At 38.2% G+C, this 19,906-nt stretch overlaps 1 protein-coding gene across 6 annotated transcripts in view; it reads left to right on the plus strand.

Annotated features, from left to right (window-relative positions):
- The window catches only part of Tasp1 (taspase 1), a 161,100-nt gene that overhangs the window by 4,178 nt on the left and 137,016 nt on the right, over window positions 1–19,906 (plus strand). For 5 of the 6 annotated variants that reach the window (XM_028755162.1, XM_028755179.1, XM_028755184.1 and 2 more), the window contains exons 2-4: window positions 218–302; window positions 10,150–10,229; window positions 17,564–17,670. In XM_028755162.1, coding sequence (XP_028610995.1) covers window positions 218–302; window positions 10,150–10,229; window positions 17,564–17,670 — 272 coding nt within the window. The remainder of the gene's footprint in view (window positions 1–217; window positions 303–10,149; window positions 10,230–17,563; window positions 17,671–19,906) is intronic. The other variant, XM_028755199.1, reaches the window with a different exon arrangement.

The raw sequence follows: 19,906 nt of genomic DNA on the forward strand, positions 1-19,906 counted from the left end.
AGAGAGAGAGAGAGGGAGAGGGAGAGGGAGAGGGAGAGGGAGGGAGACTGCTGCTCTAGAGTATCTTTAAGCTTTGTTGTGTTCACACTCAGCCTGTGTTAGTACATTTGGTGTATGTAAAGAAGAATTTTGAAGTTATTCTGAAGTTGTTGAAATAGTCACAAAAACGAAGTGGAGAAATATGAAAACATTTCTGATTTCTTTCTTTCTTTTATAGGAATCAAGAATCCAGTTTCAGTTGCACAAATGCTCTTGCATGAAGGGCAGAAGGGCAAGCTGTCTGCAGGCAGAATTCCTCCCTGGTAAGCACTTGGTACCTTTGACTTCTGTTTGGGTTGCTAGTGTTTTAAGGCTGCTTTAGTTCACTGGGGACACCTTCTCAAAGGATTGTGTGTCACTGAGTGGTCAGCTAGGGTTATTTTGTTGTTTACCTCAGAACCATGGATTTGAGGCCTAATGTTTAAAGTAATTAGTTTTGGGATGTTCTTAGAAAAATATACATTGCATATTATGAATAGTTCTGATTCAACTTTTACCAGCACTAACAATTAACAATATCTTATTCTTTTACCTTATTCATCTTACTGAGAAGAAGTAAAAAAAGGTTAAAAGGTCTTTAGAGCAGACTTGCAAGTTAGTGTATGTATAAGGGAATTCAGGCTTTGATAATGGTGTCATCTCAGTCATTATGGTGAGAAAAAGATGTACTGAGTAACTTGTATTGGGGCAGAGGGCTATATCATGTCCCAATAAGGTAGTCATGTTTTTTAGAAAAGTACAGAGTGAATTTAAAGTTAAAAAGTGGATTAGAAAGATGTATGGCTCAGAGGCTAAGAGCACTTGCTTACAGAGGACCCTGTTCAGTTCCCAACACCCATATGGTAATTTACACCCATCTTTAACTCTAGTTCCAATGGACTCATGTCCTTTTCTGATCTCAGTATATACCAGGTACATGAATGCTGTATAATGCAGGTAAAACACTCATATACATAAACTAAAAATCGATCTTAAAAAAATACATTATAGGGGCTGGAGAGATGGCTCAGCGGTTAAGAGCACTGACTGCTTTTCCAGAGGTCCTGAGTTCAAATCCCAGCAACCACATGGTGGCTCACAACCACCCATAATGAGATTCGATGCCCTCTTCTGGTGTGTCTGAAGACAGCTATAGTATACTTATAAATAAAATAAATAAATCTTTAAAAAAAATTATAAAAATTTCTTTGCAGAGTGTAAGGTCAGAAAGAGCCTAAAGATCTTTTTTTTGGTAAAAATTTGCTTTCTAGTCCTATTGCTAAGTACAAAGGAGGAGGGAGACATTAGTACTGATTTACTCCACAACACAGTATCTTGGAGTGAACGTTTATACAAAGTTTAAACTCTCACAAATGTAAAGGTTGAGAAGTTAAAGCTCTTAATTCTAGTTTGTTTGGGTTTGATATGGGCTTTTTCTTACCTTACAGATAGTTGTCCTCTCATTGGAAGTATATGGGAGAGAGGAGGTCACAGAGGAACAAAGGGGGGGGACAGGAGGGTAAGAAGATAGGAAAGAGGAGAAAGAGAGAAGAGGAAGATGTAAGAGGGAGATGGGGAGGAGACAGAGATGGGGGAAGAGGACTCATTAGAGAGAGAGAGAAAAGGGAGAGGAAGAGAGAGAGAGAGAGAGAGAGAGAGAGAGAGAGAGAGAGAGAGAGAGAGGAAGAAGTAGAAGAGGGAGGGAGGGAGGGAGGGAGGAGAGAGGAGCAAGGAGCAAGCAAGGGGAGGAATTGAGAGAGAGAGTGTATGAGCATGTGACAGACAGAGGTGAGTAGAGGGTGCCATTTCTTCTATAAGTGCAGTAATACTTGTCAGGAGGACTCTACCCTCATGGTTATCTCCCTCAGTCAATAGCAATAGATTTTTATGATGTAGAATTTCTTTCTTTCTTTTTGGATATGTTGAGATAGGGCCTCACTGTGTATGTAGATTTGCCTGACTGGGACCTCGATTTATAGATCAGGCTGACTTTGAACTCACTGAAATTTACCTACCTCTGCCTCATGAGTGTTGGTATAAAGGTGTTCACTACCATGCCCAGCTATAGTTTCTAAAACAAACAAACAACCCCCCAAAAATCTACAAAATAATATGACTAACAATTTGATACCACCTAAGTTAGGACATAAAAGATTTGAGGCTGTCCAGACTGAGCTTTCCTTGTTGAGGCAATTTTTGGAATTTCTTCTGTGCTGTTGGTGTCCTTTTCAGAAAGCCCTTGTCTATTCCTACACCTTGAAGTCTTCTCCCTATATCGTCTAATATTTCATGGTTTAAGGTCCTACGTAAGGGCTTTGATTCATTTTAACTTGACTTTTGTCATATGAGATAGACTATATTTTGTTGTTCTAGTTATAAAAAAATGAGTTTTCCAGCACTCTTTGTTGAAGAACTTGTGTGTGTGTGTGTGTGTGTGTGTGTACCACATGGTTGTGAGTGTAAACATTGATATTGATATAAATAGTATCCTGGGTAGTTAAATAGTGATGCTAGGTAGGTTAGTTAGGTATATCAAATATATTTGTTCTGATGTTGGGTCTTGTTATGCCCCTGAGGCTTTCTTAGAACTCACTGTTGGCCTAAGACTTACTTCTGCCACCTGAGTAAAGGGAGGACAGGACAGGTGTCTGTGACTGTGCCCTGCTCTCAGATATGCTTTTGATTTGAGATATTTCTTTCACTTTCCTCCCTTCACTATATCTTGCAAACATGTCACTGAAATGTTTCCATCCCAGTTTAGGACATTTTCCTAAATAGTACATTTTCTAGTTTGTTTCTCTGTTGCTACACTAATCATCAATCAGTAACTCCTTAGGGGAGGGAATGGTTTAATTGATTTTCCTTTCCATATCACAGTTCATCAGTGAGGCAAATTAGTAGGAACACAAGCAGGATCTGGAGGTAGGGAGTGAAGTAGAGACCCTGGAGGATTGCTGAGTACTGGTTTGAATTCTCTGGATTGGTCGGTACTTTGTTTATAAAATGCTTCACAGACATGCCCATAGGCCAGACTGAAGGAGCTACTCCATTGATGATCCCCCTCCTGGGTGTGTCAAGCTGAAGCTAATTCTCACTGTAGGTAGTATCTCCATACTCCTTAGTCAGTAAGGAGCAGCTCTGTTAGGCCCATGTAAAGTTCTATAGTTCTGTAACTCTCTGACTACTTATTTATTCTTCTGTGGTATCCAGTCTCCAGCAAATCGCATGCAGTCTAGTTTGTCATTTCTGACTTTTAGTTAGTTTCATACATTCAATTAGTAAAGGCTTTTGTCTTCATGAATGTATATGAGTGGGGGTTATAAATTTATTTTAATATCTTTGTTTACTGGTTTTATTATTTTTATTACTTTTAGATTGTGTTGAGTTAGTGATTCCCCCCTCCTTTTCTAGGTTATATTTTTCTGCTTGACAGTTTTTTTTATTAGATTGCCGGCATTGTGAGTTTTAATTTTTTTGTGTATTGAATATTTTTATATTTTAATAGACATTCTAAAAGTTTACTTCAGGATGTGGTTAAGTTGTGTAAAATGTTTGGTTCTTTTCAGTTCCTGCTCTAGACTTTGTTTCACAAGGCTAGGGAGTGCATCTATCTTTGAGCTAATTTTGTATTGTTATAGGTGAAATTCTTAGTACTATAGCCAGTGATACTAGTTTCCTCTGGCTGTTGGGAGCCTAAGGTGTTCTGTCTCTATCCGAAATTGGGATGATTTCCTTTGCAGTTGGTAGGTTTTGTGTTTCAAGGGTTTGGGTAATTTCCTCTTTCTTATAGGCTGTGAGCGCCATTCTGGGAATTACTAAAAAGGTGCTTTCTATAAATCTCTGGAGTCTGTCTGTGTATTTGGTTTCTCTGTGGTATTTTGTCCTGGAAACTCTAGCTGTTTTGGCTTCTGGTGGTCCAGTTCCATCTCTTTGCCTTAGAGACTGCTGGGCCCCTGGACTGTGGCCTAGAACCTCTCTGGAAATCATACAAGTTAGCTCTCTGATTGCAGCAAGGCATTTTTGTTTTTTTTTCTACAAGATAGCAGTTCTTTGTTACCTGGTGTGTAATGTCTATAACTGTTGATTTTCATATTTTGCATTTTTTCCATTGATTTAGACAAGAGACAATAGGATAAGTTTATTCTGTTGCTCTTACCTTGCCTAGCAGTGAAACATCTTTATATACCTGTAAGTTCACTGTTTAACTATAGTAGTTTAAAAGTAGATTCTTCTTGTACATGTATCGGTTTAACAAGATTTATCTTTTTTTGAGTTTATTTTTTAAAGACAAGGTGTTTCTTTTTTAAATTAATTTGACTCTTAGAAATCCATTCAATCTCACCTAGTTCCATATAATTTTTTTTGTATGATTTATCTCTTCCTATGTACTGAGGGTGACATTTCCTAGCCTCACAATGTGCTCCCTAATGAATTAGTCTGGGCCTGATGCTTTGTTACCTAATCTGGGCAATGATAATTGGATATATATATATGTATATGTATATGTATATGTATATGTATATGTATATATATATATGGGCTGTCTTAAACTGTTCCATAGCTTTTTAGGATAAGACAGCTTGAGATAATAGAACTTAGTATATGTTACAGTGTTAGAAATGTGTGATCCGTCCACATCACATTGTGCTTACAGCCGTCCAGTTACTCCTCACATGGCCATCTGCTTCCTCAACAAGTGTGGCTGTCTGCTTGCTGACTGCCCTGCTTGAGGCAGGAAAGCTATCAGGTACAAACTGAAGAAGCTCACATCCATGTGGTAGCTGTTAAAGCAGGAGGCCTGTCCCTTAGACAGAGTAGGTGCACACAAGAAGCCTTTCTAGTTAGACCTGAGAGGTCCTAACTAGAATGTTCATTTATCAATAACTCACAGGGGCAGGCAGGAGTGTTTTTATGCTAAGGATTTTTTTTTTGCTTAATTTTATTTTTTGGACAGGGACTCCCACTGTAGCCCATGCTGGCCTGAAGCTCACTATGTAGCTCAGGCCATCTTTCTGCCTCAGCTCTTAAGTTACTGGGATTAAGGGTGTCGGGTGCCATGTCCAACATTGGTTAGGTGGATTTTTGTGTTTTGTAATTTTTGATGGTTTGTTTGTTTAAGAAAAATCAATTTTTGTCTTAATGCCATGGTCCTTACCTATAACCATAATACTTGGGAGGCTACGTCAGGAGCATCGTGAGTTAAGGCCATCTGGGATCCACAGAGAGATCCTGTATCAACAGTTTGGGGATACATACTAAGATACTTGTAGTTGAATTCCAATCATATCTTGGATTGCCTTTAAAAATAATTGTGGAAGTGCTGTTCATGAGTAAAACAACAGCACGGTTAAGAATGCAAACTGATTATCTGTCAATTTCATTGACTGCTGTAACAAAATGTAGCTATTCATCACATGTATAACTTAAAATAGTAATGTTTTTCTCACAATTCTAAAGCTCAGGAGTCTAAGGCAGACAACTTAGCAGCTATAGTGTTCAGTGAGAGCTTAGTTCTTTCCGTGTGGATCCTGCTCTCTAAGTCATGTGGTAAAGGGCAAAGCAGTCCGGTGGATCCTTAACCCTATTCAGTAGGGCTCTCGGTGGCTTTGGGACCTAATCACCTAATCACCCCATCAGAGTTCATACTACCTAACACTATCCTAAAACTGTTCAGAACCCGATTTCAGAATATGAATTTTGTCAGATTGGAGGACATAAGTTTTCAAATCAAATTGGTCATGTATTTTTGAAAATTTTGTGATCAAAAAAGAATTGAAGCACGCTCAGCAGATTGTTGAGTGGGTAAAGTGCTTCAGTCCTAGCACCCAAGTAAAAGACCTGTGTCATACTGCATGCCTGCAATCCCTACTTTGGGGCTAGGGGTGCATAGAGACTGGTGAGTCCCTGCGGCTAACTAACTAGCCAGTCCTTCTGAAGTGGTTGAGCTGGAGGTTCACCCCGAGACCTTGACTCAAAACAAGGGAGGTAGAAAATGATAAAGGAAGAGATCTGGTGTTGACTGCTGGTCTCTTCATGTCCATGCATGGGTGCACATGCATCATACACATATCACAACATTTCACACCACACACACACATCACACACATTATACCCATATTGCATGTATTTTACAAACTATATCCATTATGCACACATCACACATACTGCATAACACATGTACACCACACACATCATACATATACACTGCACACACATTACATACACATTATACCACACGTGTTTTATACGTATTACACATATCATGCATATTCCATACACATTATATACCTTACATATCCACTGTACACATTACACACATTACATACATGTTATATACACCACATACATTATACATTACACATATATACATTACATCACTCCACACACAAATTCAGTTTTTCTTGTTCCTAGTGCAGTGAGGTCTTGCACTTTATGTTCATGAGCTTTAGGTAGCCAATAGCCTAATTTGTCTTCAATTATATGTATTTATGATGTACAATGAAATAATAGAAATGCCTTTTAAATGCAATACCTATTAATTTCCCCTATACTTTTTATTATTGCTTGAAAATTTTATATATAAATATAATGTTTTGATCTATTCTACCCCCATTCCTCCCCTTCAGCCCCTCTTCCCATTCCCTCCCAATTTCATGAATTTTCTTTTTTAAACTCATGGAGTCCACTAAGTAAGTGCCCAGGTGTAGAGTTCTCTACTCAAACATAGATGAGCCTCTCAGGGACCACAACCCCTCACAGAGCTTTCCCTTTCCAGGAGGTATCAGATGTCAGTAGATCCTTAGCTAGGGGCAGCATTTCCTGATGAGCTCCCTACTTCATGCTTGATGCTGTCTGGCTTGATCTATGAAGATCCACTTGCTGTTGCTGCAGATGTGCATCTGCTCTACTAGACACCTGTTTCACTGTAGTCATCCACCACATCTGGCTCCTATACTCCTTCCAGTCCCTTTTCTTAGATGATCTGTGGGCCTTGAAGGAAAGGAGTATGATACAGATGTTGCATTTAGGACTGAACACCTTGCTGTTGTGTCTGCATTGTGACCAGTTTTGGGTTATTGAATTAATCACCATCTTATCATCAACTGCAGAAATGAGCTTGCCTGATGAGGGTTGGAAGGTTCCCTTGTCTATGGGTGTAGTGATGTGTCTTTGCACATTGGTTTGATATTATATTCATCTAGCAGAATAACAGTAGTAGGTTCTCTCTTAGGTCCTATGACCTATCAAGCTTCAGGTTTTTGGCCTTGTTAACAGTGCTAGACATGTGTTCTGACTTGTCTTTTGCAAAGATTTTAATGGCTGGTTTGTTTGAAAATTGATTGGAGTGGGCATGAGTGGGGGTGGGGTGGTGCTGCACACAGAGCAGGGAAAGCATACAAATGGTATCAGTGAGGTCAGCACAACTCTAGGGCAGTTGAGGTTAGAGGAAGGACATTAGTGACATGCTTTACTAAAGGAGAGGTAAGGGGTTTTCTAATGGGTTTGCATGAATCTCCTTTAAAGTTCTCCCCTTGGAGATTAACAACAAATCTCAAAAGAAATTTCAGTTAGTACTTACTGTTCTGGAAAGTGATTTTTCTCCTTTCTACATGTCACCATATATGTGTATATGAATATATATACATACATGTATATTATGAAAACTTTACATTGAAATATCAAAAGCATTTCTAGGACATTTCATGTGATGGAATTCCTAGACAATAATATTTGATGGTAAGCAAAGGCTACTTATTTAGTATGCTTTATAGTTTCTATAATGACTTCTAAACATGAATATTTTAAAATTGCATAGATTGTATAAAAATTTGAAACAAGATCTTATATATTCTAGGTTGACTTCAACTCACCATCTGACTTAGGAGATCAAACTCAGGACTTCATGCATCCTAGGTGTACTAGTTAGGGTTACTATTGCTGTGGAGAAACATCATGACCAAAAAGCAACTTGGTGAAGAAAGGGTTTATTTGGCTTATACTTCCACATCACTGAAGTCCATCACTGAAGGAAGTTAGGACATAAACCTGGAGACAGCATCTGATGCAGAGGCCATGAAGGGTGTTACTTACTGGCTTGCTTCCCATGGCTTGCTCAGTCTGTTTTATTATACAAGCCAGGACCACCAGGCCAAGGATGGCACCACATACAATGGGCTGGGCTCACCCCCATCAGTTACGAATTAAAATGCCTTCCAGATTTACCTGCGTCCTGACCTTATGGAGGCATTTTCTCAATGGTGATTCCTTCCCCTCAGATGACTATTGCTGTGTCAAGTTGAAATAAAACTAGCCAGTAGAGTAGGCAAGCAATTTAGCAAATGAGCCACATTATCATGCTTTAGATTGGCTTTCTTTATATCAAAATTATGAATGTGAATGAATGAGAAATTAAGATGACAATGATTCTAGGTACTGAGATTGAATCCTAGATGACTATGTGAAGTGTTGAAAAAGGTTCAGCCTCAAACTTCTCTCTTGATCAGTTACTATTTTACTATCTTGTTTATGTTTTCACATTAATAGAAGGGCTTAAATAAATCAGTTTTTGTTGTTGTTGGTTTTTTGTGGTGGTGTTCTTTGTTTTGTTCTTAAAGAAGGAGATGCTAAAGATGCCACAATGATCACTCAAATCTTAATCTAAATTGTCATTTTAGCTTAAGCTTTATGTGACAGCTTTGGTGATCTAAGCAGTCATCATTGTTTCTTATGTGAAGCTAGATAATTTCAGTTGGCTCCTGTCTCCTGTCTCTTCTCAGGGTTCTTGCCATTGTAGTTATAATGTAAAGAAAACAGTAAGGGCAGTTAGCCCTTAACTTTTCTTTAGCATGTTTCTCACGTTTCTAGAATCCTATTGGGATTTTCATCATTTAATCTATACAGAGTTTTAGGTGTCTCAGGCATTCAAAATTCATAGTAAAATGAATATTTGAATAATTTTTGTGGTTGTTGCAAATTTTGTAATTACTGACCTTTTCGTACTATCAAATGTTGCTTTTTGATAGTTATCACAAGGAAATGCTGAATTTCTTACTGGTGTTAGTAATAACAGAATATAAAGATTTCAAAGGTATTACTCTTGAGATTGGTTTTAATAGTATATTTTTAAAAAATATTTAATTTTGTGTGTGTGTGTGTCTGTGTGGAAATACGTGCACATGAATTCAGATCTCTTGGAACTGAAGTCGTAGTTGGCTGTGAGCCTTCGTACATGGAGGCTGGGAAATGAGTGTGGGTCCTTTGAAAGAGCAATAGGTAGTCTTCACCACTGATTTCACCAGCTCCTTCTCTTGAGTTTTAATGTGGGAGTGATTAGAAAAACAGAAACAAAAGTTAGAGAACAGGAGACCTAACAGCCAGGCACAAGTTCAAGGGGTCCATTACTAGCTGGCTAGGATCTATAAGAGGTTTTCTGTGGAAGGAGATGAAGTGATTGTTATAGTTGCTGCTTACAGCTACTGTTTACCTCATGAAGTGACTTAGAGAACAGGATTGATACGTGTGTTGGCATGCTTTTTGAGGCCTTTTGAAATTAGTCTTTCATAAACCAGAAGTGCGCTATTCACTGTGTTGTATTAAGAACTTCAGTCTAAGGCTGGAAAATCCCTTCTGGGGTGTATTTCAGTATTTACTCACTAGAGTGGAAATGATTCTGAGCGTTCTATGTGCCTTCTTATTGCATTGAACTTAGGATCTAAACATGCTAGTGTGTTTGTATGTATCTAGATTTATTGCTTGTTTTTGAGTGACTATAGTTCTAGACAAGAATAACAATCTGAAGACATCCACTTAGACTCTTAACCTAATTGACTAGATACATACATTTTACAACTATGTGGATCAAAGAAAAAAAAATCTTACTCTCCCTAGGAAGTTACTTTTACTTTTTATTGAATTTTTAAGAATTTTTTCTAATATATACATTAGCTAAATCCAACAAAGAAAAATTTAAAAGGAACTTTGAGCATGCAGCTGTCCTATTTTGCACAACTCTAGAATTTCTTGTATCTCTAAGACTTGACTTTAGTTGTCACGTGATATTACTTCTATAACGTTATTGACTGTAGAAGATGCCACTATGCACTTTTTAAAAAATAACCTTTTTGTTGTTAGCTTTTTAGTTGGAGAAGGAGCCTACAGATGGGCAGTGGATCATGGGATACCCTCTTGCCCTCCTAGCACCATGACCACAAGTGAGTAAACCCTTCATGAGTTAAGCTGTACAAACAATGAGCCTAAAGTGGTACATCACTCCTGTTCTGACACATAAGTACAATGTCTATAAACTGAAATATGTATAGTTAAACATAGGTCAAGTTTACTGCTTTATCACCTTTTTATTCTGGAGGTTTCCTCTTTACTTTTGGTTTTGAGGTGTTCTTAGACTATTGGCCTGGAACTTACTGTATAGTTGTGAACTTGTGGAAGACCTCTGAAGTGCTATGATTACAAGTGTGAGTCACCATTGCCAGGTTTGTAAAATTATTCCCAAAGTATCATTTTTAAGTTACTTAAAATAATTGTGAATAATAAAACCATGTCTGGAAGATACTAGGAGGAAGGAAGGGGAGCTCTTCCTTAGCTCTTGATCTGAGGAAGAATTTCTTTTTGTTTTTTTCCTTGTTTTGTTTTTTCCTTGTTTTGTTTTTTGAGACAGGGTTTGTCTTTGTAGGCCTGGCTACTCTGGAACTCACTCTGTAGACAACGCTGGCCTTGGACTCAGAGACCCACCTGCCTCTGCCTCCTGAGTACAGGAGTACTGTAGGCAGGTACAGGTGTGCACCACCACTGCCTGGCTCCCTGTCTTTTACTTTTAAGAGTAGCTTATTTTTATTTTCTTCTGTATGGGAGTTTTGCCTGCATCTGTGTCTGTACCATGTGTGTGCAGTAGGCCAGAAGACGGCATCCGTTCCCCTAGAACTGGAGTTATAGGTGGCTGTAAGCTACCACTAGGTTGCTGGCGATGGTACCTGGGTCCTCAGGAAGGGCAGCAAAGGTTGTTAACTGCTGAGGTATGTCTTCAGCACCTTGCTTTGTATTTTGAAGCAGAATTTCATTCATCCTGTGACCCAAGATGACCGGAAACTTACTGTGGAGCTCTGGTGGTTGGAATGAAATTGGCCCTCTTAGGTGAATATATTTGAATGTTTGCTGGACTGTTTAGGAAGGATCAGGAGGTGTGGCCTTGTTGGAGGAGTTTGTGATTTGGTGGGAGTGGATTTTGAGGTTTTGAAATTTTAAGCCAGGCTCAGTCTTGCTGTTTTTCTGCCTACACCATGCTGATCAGATATTCATTCTCAGCTTCTGCTCCAGTGCTATGCTTGTTTGCTGCCATACTCTCCACACTTGGTCATGTACTAATGACATACTGAAACTGTAGGCAAGTCCCCAGTTAAAAATTTGTTCTTCTACTGCCCAGTTGCTCAGATTATAGGCTTGGGGCACCATGACTCCTGACCCTAAAGATTTAACAACAAGCCTTTTAGATTTAAATGTAACAAAGATATGAGTTAAAACTGAGAAACTTAAGTAAGACGAAAGGACACATTGTTCAATATGAAGAAGTGTTACCATTCTCACTGATAGGCACTGGAGTCCTCTTTGGTCGACCTTTCTGTCTTTTGTCAATAGCATTCTACTTGGATGAGATGACAGCTCATTGTACTTCTGATTTGCTTTTCCTGATGGTTAGTGATGCTTGCATTGTTCACATACTTGCGGGCCCTTTGTATATTTTCTTTGAGGAATGCCTATTTAAGTCACTTGTCCCATATCTTTTGTCCATTTAAACAACCTGGTAATTTGTATTTTTTGTTGTTGAACTTTTGAATTTGCTATATACTCTAGATAGTAACCTCTAACGTTCCACATGTTGTCTATGCTGTTGATTGCTCCCTTCTCTGGTAGAAGCTTCTAAGTTCAAAGTTTGATATAATCATGCTTGTCTCCTTTGTTGCCTGAGCATTTATGGTTTTATTTAAAAGCGGGCCTATATCATTACACTGAGGCAGGGAGAGAGGGAGGGAGATAGATATATTCTGGGATTGAATAGTTTTAGGTCTTGTGTGCAGAACTGTCATTTTTCCCTCTTATTGAAAATAGATTTTTTTGAGGGGGGGGGCACATAGTACATTCTGATTATGGTTTCCCCTTCTTGTACTCCTCCTAGTTTCTCCCTAACTCCCATCCAGATCCACCCCCTTTCTGTCTCACTGGAAAACAAACTTGCTTCTAAGGGATAACTATAAAATAAAATATAATAACATAAACCAATAGCTAACACCTCACAATAGGACAAAACAAACATACAGAAGGAAAAGAGCCACAAAAAGGAACAAGAAACTCACTCATTCGCACACTCAAGAATTTATAAAAACACAAAACTGGAAGCCATAATGTATGTTCAAAGGACCATATTTGTCTTTCTGGGCCTCAGGATGATTTTTCTAGTTCCATCCATTTGCCTGTAATATTCATGCTGTCATATATTTTTGAATTAAATTTTGTGTTAAGAGAAATTGTGTCATTTTTTAATTGTCTATTTTTTATACTTTCTTCCTAGCAGTAGAAACTTGGAATAGTTATTCTTGGTACCTCTTTTGGAAATCACCTGGCTGTAATTATACTGAACAGTTTCTGGGCTCTGTAAGCTGCTTCTTTGATGTGTGTGTGTGTGTGTGTGTGTGTGTGTGTGTGTGTGTGTGCGCGTGTGTTTGTGTGTACATGCGCACGCGCATATGTGGCATGCTTGTGTGTTTGTGCTTGTGAATTTTGGTCACTGCATCCTCTTCTGTTTACTATGGTTTTGTAATGTATTTTTCAAATGAAGTTGTATGATGCCGTAGCTTTGTTTTTGCTAAGATTGCTAGGACTCCTCAGGATCTTCTATAGTTACAGGTGAATTTTATGATTGCTTTCTCTATTTCTATGAAGAATATTTTTGGTATTTTCATATAGATTGCATGAGATCTATGGACTTGCTTTAGGTGATGTAGATATTTTCAAAGTATTAGGTTGTGGTTTTCTTTTTTGAGAATGCATCCTTTTAAATTCTTTTCAGTGTTTTGTAATTGTCACTGTAGAGATTGCTCTCTTCCTTAAACTTATTCCTAGATATTTCTACTTTTATGATAATTGTAAATATGATTCACTTTTTATGTTTATTTTTTCACTTCACAGAAATATTTCTTTATAACTTTTAGTAATTCTGTAGAGCTATAAATGCCTAAGACATTTGTTAACAAATAACGTGTGTGTGTGTGTATGTATGTGTGAGGTTTAAGAATATGTTTCCCTATTGTCTTTTAGAATAAGGCTTAATTGATAAAAACATATTTGATTAGTTCCTGAGACTATCACAGAAAAGACTTTTATTACACAAAAATTCCTTCCATTTATAAATTCTAATATTCTCCATGTGGCTTTCAGAATTCTTCTCATGCAAGTTGTGGTCACTGGTAAGCTCGGCAACAGGAAACTCTTGCACATTTCACTTGATGGTCAGGAACTCATCAAATATGACCTAACTAGCTCCTAGGCCCTTCCAAAGACACTGAACATCCCAGGTCATGAAGATAATCTACTGTTACATAAATTATAATGAACTTGTAAAGGAGACATATTTGATGAGATAATGGTGGAGAGACGTCTCCTGATGAGCTCTTGTGGGCCATGTGGGTTCTAGCTCAGGCCTCTCATAACTTTTTATAAAAGAGCAAGTTATTTGTGCACAGTATACTTGCTGCTACGTGTTTCAAAATTGTTTCTTCTTTTCTTACATTTTATTTAGTGTGGGTATTTCTCTCTGTTGTATCTGTGTATATGCACACATATCATGTATGATATGTGTGGATATCATAGGCTTTGTCCTTTCAACATGTGGGGCCTGGGGATGGAACTCACTCAGATCATCAGGCTTGGTGGCAAAACAGCTTTTGCCTGCTGACACATCTTGCCGGTCCTGCTGCTGTTTCTGCTGTGTCCTCCCATGCTCTAGCTCTTGTCTTTTCTCATGGTTGGGTAGGGTCTTAAGGCCTCTCTGTATAAAGTCTGCCGTCTACAGCCTAGCTGATTAGACTTCCTTCTTTGGAATTTGATACTTTCTCATTTTCTTCTTATTTAATCTCCTATGGCATGTCAATAAAACAGGTGTTGTGAGCCACATGTCCTGCTCTCAGAGGAGGTTATCCACACACTTGTCATCATTCCAGCCCGTACTGTGATGATTCGTCTAATCCTGTCAGGGTTTTTATCATGAAGGGCTGCTGAGTCTTACTGAGTGCTTTCTTCTATGTGAATTGAGATCATATTTTTTTCTTTATTCTCTTTATGTGATATCATACCTATATTGATATGTTTGGTATGTTCTTGAATCATTGGGATAAATCTTACTTGATGCTTTGAAGCTGTGGGAGTTGGTATGTTACTGTTTTGATAATTTTGATATCTGTTCATCAGCAGTGTTTTGGTTGTAGTTATTGTGTTTTTGATTCTTGTGTCAGGGTTATGCTGACCTAGTAGAATTAATTTGATAGAGTTTCTTCTTTTTTTTGGTTTATATTTGGAATAGTTTAAGAATTTGCAATTTATTTTTCTTGAAATATTTTGTAGAAATGAGCAGTTAACCTCAAGTTATAGACTTTTCTTTGGTGAGAGATTCTTCCACACCCTGTGTGCTAATAATGTACTGCCTTAGGGTTTCTGTTACTTTAAAGGGACACCATGACCACATCAACTCTTATAAAAGATAACATTTAATTGGGGTTGGCTTATAGTTTCAGAGATTTAATCCATTATTTCCATGGAGGGAAGGATAGGAGCATACAGGCAGTCATGGTGTTGGACAAAGAGTTAGAGATCCATCTACACCTGGATCAGCAGGTAGCAGCAAGTGACCTTATCTTCTGAGACCTCGTTTGCCTCCACACTGACACATTTCCTCTAGCAAGGCCACAGTTCTTAACACTGTCATTCCCCATGGTCCAAGCATTCAAACACATGAGTCAGTCTGTGGAGGGCATTCCCATTTAAACCATCACAGGGACAAACTCCAGGCCTCATACATGTTGGGCAAAGGCTTTACCATTGATCTGCACTCATCTTCAAACCATATGCAACACTAACCTACTGCTTCTGTTTCATTACTTGTTTTAGTTCACTGTATATTTTCGCAGTCTTGATCCAGGCTGGCTGTATTGTATATGTCCAGGGCTTATCTCTGTCGTCTAGATTTTCTAGTTTGCAGGCATATAACTATCAGTACAATTTTTCTGGTTCATTGTATTCTTGTGATATCACTTGTAATGTTTCTCCTTTTTCACATCAAATTTTATTTTTTCTTTTATCTAGCAAAAGGTTTGTTGAAAATAATTTGTTATTTTAAAAAATTTGAAAGTTTCTTTCAAAAAGCAGCCATCAATTTGATTATTAGTAGTTTATTTCTAGTCTCTATTTCACTTATTTGTGCTCTGATAGCCAAGATTTCCTTGGGTTTGGTTGTCTTCCTAGTTCCCTAAGATCAGGCTCTTTCACACAGGAATTGACTGCAGCCATCTGCGTTTATTGTACTGCATTTGATAAATAAACAGACTGTGGCATGCAGGGTTTCCATCAGCTTGAGAGACTTCATGATTTCCTTTTGATTTCTTCAGGACCCGTTGGCTGATCCTGAGAATATTGTTTAATTTTAATGAATTTGCCTATTTTCTATTTTTGCTTATTCATTTCTAAATTTTGTTCTGCATCTTATAGAAGATTTGTGTTAAGATTTTGGTTTTTAAAGTCTTGAGACCCATTTTGGTGCCTAACTTATAGTCTAGGTTGGAGAACGTCCCGGTGTTGATATATTTATGTATTCTGTAGACGTTACATCAAACTTTAGGGTTTTTTTTTGTTGTTGTTGTTGTTGTTCTTGTTGTTTTGTTTTGTTTTAAGAAATTTCATTCTGTAGACCAGGCTGGCCTTGAACCCATAACAATTCTTCTTCCCAGCTTGTAGAGCGCTGTGATGATAGGTGTGAGCCACCATACCAGGCTCACATACTCAGTGATTTTTATTTTTTTCAATTTTTTTTTTTCTGTTTGGATAGTCTGTGGCCAAATGCCAAAGAAGAAGAGTGTCCCGGCCTGCAGGGGATTCAACGAGACCCTGGGGAAGGGGGTAAAAGAATGAAGGGACAAGAGACACAAAGAATGAGAACAAGTCTGGGGTTCTGATCAAGCTTTGAAACTTTAATTTCGAGGGCAGGTTATAAAGACACAGCAAAACGGGAAGTTTAGTCGAGGGTCATTGCTTAGGGCTATCCCACTATCGAATCATCATTGTCTAAGATCATCCTACTGTCATATCCTCATTGTCCAAGACCATCCCACTGTCATTTCCTTATTGTCCAAGACCATCTCACTGTCGTAACTGGCTCCCAGGAAATACCAGACGTTCTTTAAGTTCCTGGGACCTGAGACTCGCAAACCTTGTACTGATGAGGCTTTACAGAACAGCAGGTAATTTCCTGAGGTTCTCTTAGAACAACAGGTAATTTCCTGGGTTTGGCCCCCAGCAAAGAGGAATGTGTGCTGGCTACAGTCTGAGGGACAGTGTCCACTGGTCAGGAAGCAGAGAGGCACAAAGACTGGTGCTGAGCTTGCTTTATTCAGTCCAGGACACCAGACCATGGAATTCAGGGCTAGTTTTCTATTCTAAGTTAAACCTCTCTAGAAATACCCTCAATAGATACAGGCAGAGCTATGTTTCCCTGTTATTTCTAAATCCAGTTCAGTTGGCCGTGAAGATTAACCGTCAGATACATTGGGGTCACTTTTTTGTCCTTCAGATCATACAGATAACATAAACTCTTCTCTACCCATGCATCAGTGGCCTTGGTTAACATTTCCTTTCCGCCGGGCGGTGGTGGCTCACGCCTTTAATCCCAGCACTTGGGAGGCAGAGACAGACAGATTTCTGAGTTCGAGGCCAGCCTGGTCTACAGAGTGAGTTCCAGGACACAGCCAGGACTACACAGAGAAACCCTGTCTCGAAAAACCTAAAAAAAAAAAAAATTCCTTTCCAAACTTTCCCCCTTTACATCTAGAGACAAGGTTAAGGCTTACAATCTTACTTCTTAGTGTGTGGCAGCTTGTTTTTACCTTCCTTGAGGTGGATCGACTTCTGGGATTCCCTTTTTTTCTCGTCATTCATCTCTAGTATACTTTCAGAGTGGTGTTCCCAGGTGTCACCTCCCATGTCTGTGTACTGAGACTTAGAGAACCATACAGCTGAATGGTCGTGGAAGGTTTCCCTGGGCCCTGCCTACCTTCAGAACTCAGTTCTTTGGTTTGATCGTTTCCCTAAGTTTTTAAACTTGTACTGTTTCTTTTGTTTTTCTATTTTGTCAGTGTACATTGGGAAGCCATTTAAAAACTCAACAGTTCTCAGTCTTCAGTGGATTTTTGTGGAGAGGCACTGTTTAGGGTATCTCGCTTGCCTTCTTGTTCTAATAATTCTCAAATATTTTTGTTGCTCTCTTTTGTAGGATTCAGCTTAGCAGCATTTAAAAGGAACAAGAGGAAATTAGAGCTGGCAGAAAGGGTGGAATCAGACTTCATCCAGCTGAAGAGAAGAAGACAATCAAGTACAAAGGTCAGGAGGTGTCTGAAGAATTGGCTGATGCATGCAGTGATATTGTTGACCTGCTTTTAGAATAATACAGTCCATTTGAAATATAGCATATTCCATATACGTATATTAAAGCAGAGCCGAGAAGGCGGGGCTCATTAAGTAAATGAACTTCCTTAATGTATTTACTGCAAATGGTTCAACTGATGACTCCAGTTTTCCCTAGAACCCATATGACAGGAGAAAACCAACTCCTATAAGTTGTCCTCAGAGTTTGACACATGTGTTGTGACATTCTCTTGAGCATGTGCACATGTGCATGCATAATACACATACAAAAATTGTAATTTAAAAATTAAAACTCTAGCTGGGTGTTGTGGTGTATGCCTTTACTCCCAGCACTCCGGGAAGCAAAGGCAGGTAGATACCTGTATTTGAGGTCATCCTGGTCTATAGCGCCAGTTCCAGGACAGCCATGGCTACACAGAGAAAGCCTTTTTTTGGGAAAAAAAAAGGTTTTTTTGTTTTGTTTTAATGTGCATTGATGTTTTGCCTGCATGTATGTTAGTGTGAGAGTGTCAGAACTTGTAGTTATAGACATTTGTGAGCTTTTATGTGAGTACTGGGAATTGAACCCTGGTCCTCTGGAAGAGCAGCAATTGCCCTTAACTACTGAACCATTTCTCTAGCCCCTTTCTTGAAAATTTTATCATGAAAAGAAACAGTGAATTTAATTTAAAAATGTAAACAAAAATTAATTTTAATAATATAGTTTAAGCTACTGAATTGAAAATGTCTTTTGAAATATAATCAGTTAAAAAATTAACAATGAGCTACTTCAAAGTTTTGTAACTGTTGAGGGTTGGTAAGATGGCACAGTGGGTAAAGGCACTTGCTACCATTTGATCCCCAGGGCCCACATGGTATAAGGACAGAACATATTTGTGAAAGTTGCATGCTGTGGCATTTCTGTATTTAAACATATAGATACAGTTAAATAAATAGACATATAAATGAATACATGTAATAAAATTGACTTGAAAATGTGGATTTATTTATTTAGTTATTAGAATCATATTTGGCAGTGACTGAAAATGTTTTTTAAATTAAACTGAATCAAAATTGAATAAAAGAAGATATTCAGCCTCTCAATATTTGCCCATTCTTTGTTTCATTTGCCTAGTAGCCACAAAATGCATAGTAGTGCACAAAATGCCTAGTAGCCACACGGCATTTTGTCCACATGTATTGTTTTGGTCTTCTCGTACTTGCTTTTGATAGTAGAGTGAAGTTGAAAGCCACAGCGTTCTTCATCCTATTACCTTAGAGTTTACTAGCACACAACTTTCGATTGATGTGTCAGGTCCTATTCTGTATGTACCTTATCTGTATCATAGAGTCCTTCTTTAATGCCTCATGAGCTGATTTATGCTTTCTATCAAAGATTCATGTGGATTCCATAAAGTATCAAATAAACCATCTTTCATAATAATAGGTATTTTCTCAGTATGTTTTCTCATATGATAACTAATCAAACATTTTGGTCCAACTGTGCTTATATAGCTCATAATATAGGTTTTAGAATGCAAATAAGCAAATTAATATATAGATTTTGATGAAAGCTTGTATAGTCTGTTCTGTTTTGTGTGTGTGTGTGTATATGTGTTTGCATTCTTTATGATGTCTTGGTGAACAAATTTAGAACTTTTTGCCCTTTAAAAATGAGAGTTTCTGGGTTTGTTTGTCTGTAAGCCTTGCTTTCAGGAGTTTGACCGGATGGCTCACAGGCTGTAGAGTAGGACCTGTCTCTAAAACAAAGTGCACAGAGTTGACAGTTTCATCAGTTTTCATAACTGTATGTACTCTTGCAGCCCAAGTCAGATCAAGCAATACACAGCATGCCTGGTTTTCTTGTCTTTCAGTTAATCCCTCATCTAGATAGTAGCTATTCTTCTAGTTTTTTACTGCCATCGATGCTTTATGTTGCTGTCATAGGGAATGTGGTTTTTTTCTATGCACTTTTTTTCACAGGATATTTCCAGATGTCCCATCACTGGTTCCTTTAGAGGTGTGTGTGTGTTGGGGGGGGGGACAGAAAACCTCTAAGTAATATCCTAATGTGCATAACTATAATTTGCTTATATTTTCTTCTGTTGCGATTGGTTGTTTCTGGGTGTTTACTTTCTGGAACAAAGCTCCCATGAAAGGCTTACACAGTTCTTTGTTGTGACTATTTGTTTATAATTTTATGCATGGAAGT

This window comes from Grammomys surdaster, unplaced genomic scaffold, assembly GCF_004785775.1.
Source record: "Grammomys surdaster isolate TR1022 unplaced genomic scaffold, NIH_TR_1.0 129, whole genome shotgun sequence".
Classification (NCBI taxonomy): Eukaryota; Metazoa; Chordata; class Mammalia; order Rodentia; family Muridae; genus Grammomys; species Grammomys surdaster.